General features: G+C 37.2%; 1 protein-coding gene across 3 annotated transcripts in view; it reads right to left on the bottom strand.

Moving 5' to 3' along the window:
* Window positions 1–1,692: 1,692 nt before the first annotated feature.
* The window catches only part of LOC103586951 (chromosome unknown open reading frame, human C8orf37), a 30,970-nt gene continuing 22,970 nt past the window's right edge, over window positions 1,693–9,692 (bottom strand). For 2 of the 3 annotated variants that reach the window (XM_008568317.1, XM_008568325.1), the window contains 2 exons: window positions 3,776–3,918; window positions 1,693–2,391 (listed from right to left, as the gene is read on the bottom strand). In XM_008568317.1, coding sequence (XP_008566539.1) covers window positions 2,384–2,391; window positions 3,776–3,918 — 151 coding nt within the window. In that variant the 3' untranslated portion in view covers window positions 1,693–2,383. Of the gene's footprint in view, window positions 2,392–3,764; window positions 3,919–9,692 lie in introns of those variants that run through there. The other variant, XM_008568310.1, reaches the window with a different exon arrangement.

Here is a 9,692-nt window from a genome sequence, read left to right as displayed (position 1 = left end):
TCCATGAAAAAAATGGTTTGTTCAGCTTACAACTCAGACAACTGCACAAGTGCTTTATGTGTACTTCCTATTTAGTCACATGGGATATTAAAAAAGATGTTTTTGAAGGCTGAAATTAATACAATTAGTATTTTTTAATGCCTTTATCAAGGACATTCTTAAGTGAAGCTGGCTTTTTTTTTTACCACAAGTGCATGGCGCCACCACTTCGAATGGTGCTTAGTGAGGGGCCAGCAGTGTTACCTACTGTTTGCACCATCAGTGCAAACGTCATCGTGGTGAAAAAGGAAATTAGTGTCTTAGTGTTATGAAAATATTTGACCTTGTGGACCCCCTAAAGACTCTTACAGACTCCCCTGAGAGCGGACCTCACTTAGAGAACCACTGGTGTACAAGATGCTGGCTTTGAAAAATGAGTGGGAATTTGATAAGATGAGGGAGGGCAGTAAAATGTGAGGTGTGTCTCAGGAGCAGTGGTAGACAGGTTGGCTGGAGGAGGAGGAAAGGAGAGGAAGATGAAACTGAAAAGATACTGTGAGAAACCTGGAATGGCTTCATGATGACCCACTTCGGTTTAAGCCACACAGGAAGAGGGAGGCTAGGGGGAGCATTTTTTTTTTTAGGAAAGTTGTAGCTTCAGCTTATATAAAATAAAGGTGGCTATGTTTACGTTCACTAGTTATAAAATAAATACAGAATGAATAAAACAAACATGTAGCCAAATGATCTGCTGTAAGAAACATGCTCCACTATTACTTTAGACAATATTCATTTTAGAAGGAAAAAGAATGAGAACACTTATTACGCACTTATTCTAAACTGAACACTATGCTAGTCACTTTTCATATGTTATACGATTTCATCTTTACAACAAGCTTACAAGAGAGATATCACCATTCATATAGATGAGGCAATTGAAGCCCAAAAAGTAACTTTCTAAGGGACATAACTCTCAATTCTAATTCTGTAACTCTTCATTTAGTCATGTATATCTCAAGGCATTTGGGGAATGTCAAATTTAATTACCATCCACTTATATAAGCTTTTAAAACAAGGTATAAAATTGTGTCACAAACCCAAAGAAATATAAGATGTAAAACTTCTAAAGAAACTGTATATTTTGAATTTTTTCTTCGCTTCAGGAACTATTTGAACAATAGATATGTCTGACTACTGGGAGCAGTATCTTGGCTGTAGAGATTTTGTTAAGAACATAAAAGTTGAGAAAAATCAGCATTTGAAATTTACTGCTAAGCGTCATCATAGTATTATTGAATGCAATGACTTTCCCCGCCAGTATTTTGAAATATTAAGTCAGTAAAAAGAGGGAAAGCGATTTAGATTCATAATCTGATGCCATTTTCTTTGGCCCAAGAAAAAAAGGGTTTTAAGTTTACCGACATCAACAAACAGGGTCTGGATATAGTTTGTCACCGTATCAACATGGTCTGTTCTTCCTGAACTTGGACCTATTCCTCTGAATACCCATGCTCTTTTACACATGCATGTACACACACACACACTCTCTCTCACACTCTTAAACTTATGGCATGCTTCTCTTCCCCCAATGTGAATAAATAAATTCTCTGTTTACCTGCATGGATAGAAACTTTTTTGTTGACATTTTTAAAGAAATTATCAAAATTATTTCAAATTAATGCCCATATAAATGTTTGCTATAAAAAAAGTAAATACAGAGTAAAGCTATTTATTATTTACTCATGTCTAGGCGGGATAAGGGTATGAGAGTATATACAGTTCAAATAAAGTAGTTACCTGGCTTGACAATAGACAGTTGGCAAAGGTAGAAAATTATTACACACATTGAAAACAAATAGGCAAAACATCTTGAAAGTTTTAGAGACTTTGCACTTTTAATTTACAGAAACTATGCTTTTTCTTCTATACTGATACTAAAATGGTTGCATTTTGGCTTAAATTACAACTGGTAATAATTATCCATTTGTATATAAACACAATACTCTTTCCACATTTTAGATTAAAAATAGTACAATATTAAAAAGTATATAAATTGCCAAAAAAAGGGGAACTCATGCATACATTTCGGACATTAAGGAATTATTGTAATTGTTATTATGGGATACCAAATATGGGCAATGTATGCCACTTTCAGGATAGTTTTAACAAAATAATAATAAAAGAAAAAAAATGAAACAAGGTAATTTTGTCCCTCCAAAGAACAGGCAAAGTAGTTGAAAATTTTTTTAAGTTAATGAGTTAGTAAATTTGCTCATTGGGATTAAAAAAAAAAGAAATCACCATTATGATTTGGCACTAATGTGCCAAATTCCACGAAGTTCTGAATGTGCGGATCTTGTTGTTCTGTTGCTTTTTAGAATAGGTGACTTCAGTCCATATCCTCCTATATTCCTGACACAATTACAAAGAGATGTAACTTTAGAAAGTAAAGAATTTTTATTGAAAGATAATATCCGTAGACATATCCTTAATATAAAAATGTGAGTGTTGGCCACTATGAGATCTGCTAGGTTGCAAGCTAGCGTTATTAAAGTAAGTTTTACAAGTAAGCAAGTGTGGCATATCTAGGAAGAGGATTTTAGTGATTCCTCACTTCAGTAGGGTGGTTGAAATGCATTCGGCATAAGACTAAGCAGATCATAAATTTGCTTCAATTTTTCCCTTTCAGAGTGCCCTACGTCACACATTTGAACTATATAGTAGACACATGTGGCAGATTAGCAAGTACCCAGAATCTCTTGATGGGGCTGGGAGCTGGAAACTTTGAGGTAAATTATTTCCTAAATGTTCCTCAACTTTCAGTGATGTCAAGAAGAAGCCCGGTAGGTTACCTGATACCTGATGGTTTAGTTATGCTTTATTTCTCTTTTCATGTACTCATCTAATAAACAATATGTCAGCCTAATCCTAACAGAAAAATCCATAGGCTGCCTGAAAAATTATCTTACTTGCTGTTCACTTCACTTTATGAAGTTTTAGGTAATGCCTAAAAATGGCTAGAAAGTACCTGGAAAATCCAACAATGACCAGTCTGTATTAAAATTTTTGTGATTTTTAGGTATATCAAACCTTTTTTTAATATATAAATGGATGTTTGTTAAAACAGAAAACTAAATAACTTTTGCAACCTAAATGAACAAAAGGAGGAGAAATAAGCTAAAACTGGTAACATATACTTATCATTATTGTTCATAACACTGCTTTGAGTTGGTAAGATAAGATCAGATGTAAGGCAGTGTTTTTACAACCTACCTGTATTCCTGAAAACCACTGATCACTTGGTTTCTGCTACATAAAAATTATGATCTTTGGCAACAACAGATATGACTGGAGGAGGTGATATAGACACCCCTACAATGACCTCTCTGCCCTGGCCAGCTTTACTCCTTTAACTGCTATATATGAGGAATGTTTACACTACGTGTATTAGCAGCCAACACTTCAGTTGCTAATGAAAGGCTACATATTTGTATGAAACTCCATAATCAAAATGGAGATAGGAGATAGGCTTGCAAAGAATTTGTATACTTGTTACCTTACTAAGTGAAATGCCCATATATCAAAAAGGAATAATTCCAAAGTGTTATAGCACTTTATCTTCCCAAGTCCATTTGGTCTTCAAAAATTTGTGTAGTTAAATTAAATAAAATCCACTGTCTTTTTCCAAAGGACATGATATTGCTATCTACCTTTACCTAATATTTATGATGATTAATGAAGACCTCTCATGGATGCATTTGTTCAAATGTGAAAAGTCTACATTCTTAATGTTTACCACAAACCCAACGAAGGTGATGATCTGTCTGAAGGTCAGTTAGTTCTTCAATAGTTCTCCAGCTACACTGGCAGGCATATGCTCGTGTTCCTTTCTTCTTTATCAACTTTGTTTTTAATTTGTGGAATTCTGGCATGTTGTTCCTATTAGTAAAACAGAAAGGTTTTACCATAGTGGCTTTGTTCAGTGCTTAATGACTCAAAGAAAAAAGTTCTAATTGCTTTATTTTACTATATTTATAATATCTGAACAATAAACAACCTTGGTCCCCTCACATTAACAATATTCTCTTTCTGATATTTCTTTGATATTCAGTACTTTTAAATATGATCCTCAAAGTCTATTTATTTAGGCTGTTATAGAACACAATGACCTAAAAGGCTGAAGAATTATTGATTTGTCCTCAGAAATGACATGATATGAGAATAAAATGGGAAGAATGTTGGTTCACCTCCTACCTCAGATACTCACCTATGCCATATTGTAAAAGCCTGCAATATGGCAAGTGGAGAGAGAATAATAGGCTTCTAATGAAATAACTATAGAAAATTTTCATCAATAATCAAAGAAGACACAAATAGATGGAAAGATATCCCATGTTCTTGGGTTGGAAGAATTATAAAAATGTCCATTTTACCCAAATCTTTTTACACATTCAGTGTAATCCCTATCAAAATACCAATGATATTCTTCACAGAAACAGAAAAACAATCTTAAAATCTGTAAGAAACCACAAAAGACTCTGTATAGTTAAGCAATCTTGAACAAAAAAGAACAAAGTTGGAGGCATCACACCTCCTGACTTCAAAATACAGTATAAAGTTATAGTAACCAAAACAGCACACGATACTGGGATAAAAACAGACAAATAGACCAATGGAATGGAATAGAGAGACCAGAAATAAACCCACACACTTACAGCCAATTAAGTTTTGACAAAGGTGCTAAAAATATACAATAGAGGAAGGACAGCCTCTTCAATAAATGGTACTGGGAAAACTAGATAGCCACATGCAGAAGATTGAAACTAGACCCCTATTTCTCACCACACAAAAATATCAACTCAAAATGGATTAAAGACCAAAATTTAAGACCCCAAACTATGAAACTATTGGAAGAAAATGGGAAATGCTACACGAAATTAGAGTGGGCAGCACTTTTTTGAACAAGACTGTAGAGGCACAGGCAACTAAAGCAAAAATAAACAAATAGGACTACATCAAACTGAAAAATTCTGTACAGCAAGGGACACTATCAACAAACTGAAGAGACCACCTACAGAATGAGAGAAAGTGTTTGCAAACTACATATCAGACAAGGGGTTAATATCCAGAATACATAAGGAACTCAAACAACTCGATAGCAAAAAACCCCAATAACCCAATTAAAAAATTGGCAAAGGACCTGAGCAGACATTTCTCAAAAGAAGACATATAAATGACCAACAAGCACATGAAAAAATGTTACTCAAAAAAATTACTCAAAACCACTAATCATCAAGGAAATGAAAATTAAAACCACAATGAGATATCATCTCATCCCAGTTAGAATGGCTAATATCAATAAGACAAAAAATAACAAATGCTGGCAAGGATGTGGAGAAAACAGAAACCATACATTGTTGGTGGGAATGTAAATTGGTATAGCCATTGTGGAAAACAGTATGGAAGTTCCTAGGAGAACTAAAAATAGATCTATCTTATGATCCAGCTATCCTGCTACTGGGTATATACCCAAAGGAAATGATATCAATATATCAAAAAAGACACCTGCACTCCCATGTTCATCCCAATGCTATTCACAGTAGCCAAGAGATGAATGGATTAAAAAATTGTGGTATATATACAGAACGGAATACTGTTCAGGTATAAAAAGAAACGATATCCTATCATTTGCAGCAATATGGATGGAACTGGAAACCATCATGTTAAGTGAAGTAAGTCAGGCACAGAACGACAAATACCATATGATCTCACTTTTATGTGGAATTAAAAAAAAAAATAAAAATACTACAAGAAGCAGTCAGTAGAATAATGGTTACCAGAGAATGGGAGGAGTCAGGCACAGAACGACAAATACCATATGATCTCACTTTTATGTGGAATTAAAAAAAAAAAAAAAAATACTACAAGAAGCAGTCAGTAGAATAATGGTTACCAGAGAATGGGAGATGAGGGGGTATGGGAGAGGAGAAACGGTGGATTGATGGGTAGAAAACTATACTATCTACCACAAGTGAATCATTGTGCAGTATATGCATGTATTGAAACAACACACTATACCCCATAAATATGTACAAATGAATGTTAAAATTTAAAAAAATCATTAATAGAGAAGAAAATGCCTGTTATTTCTATATGTTGAACTCAGACTGTATCTTTAATTTGTTTCAATGATCTGTTTATTTATACTATCAGCAATAAAATATATGCCTATCCTGAAATAAATGTTAATATGTTAAGACAATTAAATCAATGAGCAGGACCATCATATAAATAAATGATAACCATTAGTTTTGATGCTGTTATAAAAAAAGATTAGAGAAGTGAATTTAGGTTTAACTAATAAAAATAAATTATGATTTTCATAATAATTCTGTGGTAAAATAAAAAAATTAAAAGTGAAAATGATGAAAAATATACAAAGTGAAACAATGAATTACAGTATAAGCAATAAAAAAAAGAAATCCAGTGCTACCCTTTACTTGCAGATATCACTCTGAAAGAAGGCAGGCTACAAAGTGCCCTCTAGTGGTCAACGGGCACCACATTCAGTACTGTAGTGTACAAAATTCAGGCAGAAGGTTAGAATGGTTAGAATGCAACAAAACCTGAAAGATTTTCTGGATGAAATGTCTGATTTCAGGAAACTGAGACTCTGACTAGCTAAATTACTTAGCTAAGGTTATGGTGAACTGAGGAAATGAATCATGTAAATTTTATCAGAAATTAAAAAAAAATCTGTGAAGATTAATTCTAGGCGCCAAATTGATTAGATTAACAAATATGGAGAAACCTGGTAAAGCTATCTTTTTAAATGTGTCCATGAGGGTGTTTTTAGAAGGGATTAGCATGAGAGCCTGAGTGGACTGGTTAGGAGAGATCTGCCCTTAATATAGGTGGGAACCATCCAACCTGCAGGGGCCTCAAAGAGAGTAAAAAATGGAGAAAAAGGCAAATCTCTCTCTCTATCCACTGGAGTTGGGATACACTCTTCTCTCCTGTCTGTGGACATCAGAGCTCGAGACTCTACAGCTTTTGGGTTCCTGGACTTATACCAAGAATGCTACAGGCTTCCCTGGTTCTAAGTCCTTTGGACTTGGACTGAGCCACACTACCTGTGTTCAGTTTGCAGGTGGCCTATTGTGGGATTTCTCTTCACAATTGCGTGAGCTAATTCCACTAATAAATCCCCTCTCATCCTATTGGTTGTGTCTCTCTGGAGAACCCTGACTAATACAACATCCAAAGCTAAATTGGTTAAGTGAAGGAAAATGTCCTTTATTTAATCTGCAATACATTTTGACAAACTTAACATTTGATTGTTGACTAAATCCTTAATTAGAGATTTTAGGAATTGGAATCATAAATAGCCAGGGATCTAATTAGGACATTTCAAATGCTTTTTAAGAAGCACATATCTTTAAAACTTAGAAAGGAACCATTCCATTATTTTCCCTTAAAAAAACAAATGGTTTAATAGAAAAATAAAAGCATCTTATTTAGTTATTGTGGCAGGGTGGTCAACAATTATAGCTTATGTTTCTTTTAGAAAATTCTACAACTTGTCAAAGTTAGGATACACTTATTTCCCTCATCTGTAAAATCTGGACAATGAAACTGCCTCAGGGTTAAGTGTATCTACCTTACCCTGTATCATATCAATGATTTATATTTGGATGGTGGAAACAGCCTTATTCTGTAGTTATTCCATTCTCCTATCTCCCAAACACATTCCTAAGCATCTTGAGGGCTGAAATAATATTTTCTACCGATTTAAATAACTACTACTGTTTATTTTTGAAAGTTTAATAAATCGCCTAGTTGTCAGTTTTATCCAAAAGTGTGTACTTTTTCAAACTAGGCTGCCACAGATCTAGGGTAAACCAACTGATGTTCTTGATGACCCTGAGACACTGCAAGTTCCTCAAGTACCAACTAAGTCACCATTCATTTACTTTATGTCTGTGCTCACCCACTGTTTTGATAATACATGGATTTTATTACTTTATGCTAGTTTTATAAAAATTCATGGTTCCTCTTGGTGACATATGGGAATTACTAATCACTTATTAGATCAACCAGAAGATAGTAAACAGCAGAGAGTTTAGAAAAGTCAGAAAAGGCAAAATGAACCTGAAATTAAAGCTAACTTTTCTGAAGTCACTTCCAGTCAAGATGGCACAATGATGGTCCCCAGTGTCCCTCTCTCCCACAAATCAACTAATTTACAACTATAAAAATGTAACAACAGCCAAACTGGGGTCACTAGAGCTCAGGGGAAGAGGAGGAGAGACCTATGGAGTTTATGAAGATGAGAGAAGCCATGAGGAGAGGAAGAAAAACTGCTCAGAGCACTTCATGCCACGGCCGCTTTAAGGCTGGAGCTGCTGAGCGCATAGAGCAGGAGATGGCAGAAGCCACAGCTGTGCCCTTCAGATGGAGTTGCTTGGAGATGGCAAGGGAACAGAGGGTCTTTGTGGTCCCCAGGACAGCAAGACCACTAACAGGGTTCTTCATGCCACGGCCGCTTTAAGGCTGGAGCTGCTGAGCGCATAGAGCAGGAGATGGCAGAAGCCACAGCTGTGCCCTTCAGATGGAGTTGCTTGGAGATGGCAAGGGAACAGAGGGTCTTTGTGGTCCCCAGGACAGCAAGACCACTAATAGGGTTCTTGTGGACCCACACAGGAGTGAGGAGCCAGAACAACTGAAAAAAGGAGCCACTCAGAGGCCAGTGAGTCACTGAAAGGGACCAGTGCAGGGCCCATCCCATGGGAAGTGTTTGGAGCACAGGCAGTGGTGGAGACAGGCCCACCGGGGGAACACTGGGACACTACAAGGTCAGCCGATCCGCCCCCCAATTAGCACAGGACCACTCAGAGGAGACTGGTCAGGAATACAGAATTGCATGGGGTGCAGTTTGATGAAAAGACTCAGGCACAGATAAGAGTTTCCATTCAACCCAGGTGTACCAGGTCTCTGGAGAGCTGGAAGTACCTATAAGGTCAATCATTAAACCCTGAGCTGCACAAAAAGCCTTCCCTAGGGAAACAGCAGCAAAGCAGCAATTTAGCTCAACCATACAGCTCAAGTACTGGTTCCCACAGGAAGTTCCCCCCTTTTAGAAGTAAGCAAAGGACAAAAAATTAGTTCTGGCCCAGGCACACCACCAGCACATCAAGGCCCACCAGGGGACCTGAGGCTGGAGCCGGGGACGGGACCTTCTGCCCACAACCAGGCACACTGCCAGTGCCCCAGGGCCCCTGGAGCCAGGGACTGGACCCTCCGCCCACAACCAGGCACATCGCCAGCACCCCAGGGACCTGCCTGGGGACCCAGAGCATCGAGCCAGGGACCAGACCCGTTCCACAACCAGGCACACCACCAGCACCAAGGAGCATGCCAAAAATATCCCCTCCATGTAGGTGGCCCACCACAGCCACCACAGTAACCATGGCTGCCACGAATGTGGCTAGATATCATAACCACCACGCATGGTCCATCAGCCACTATAGTGCATTGACACAAGGAGAGTCACCAGCAGAGACCAAATAAAAGAAGAGGATGTCTCTCTCCATAAAGCACATTCCAAAATGACAGAAGAAGCATCTGCTCTATGATAATATTGGGGGACCTGAACATACCTCACAGCATTGGACAGATCACCTAGGCAACAAATCAACAGAGTAACCATTATT

The sequence above is a fragment of the Galeopterus variegatus genome, unplaced genomic scaffold (genome assembly GCF_000696425.1).
Source record: "Galeopterus variegatus unplaced genomic scaffold, G_variegatus-3.0.2 Scaffold23, whole genome shotgun sequence".
Lineage (NCBI taxonomy): Eukaryota > Metazoa > Chordata > Mammalia > Dermoptera > Cynocephalidae > Galeopterus > Galeopterus variegatus.
This window is presented reverse-complemented; position numbering and strand designations above follow the sequence as displayed.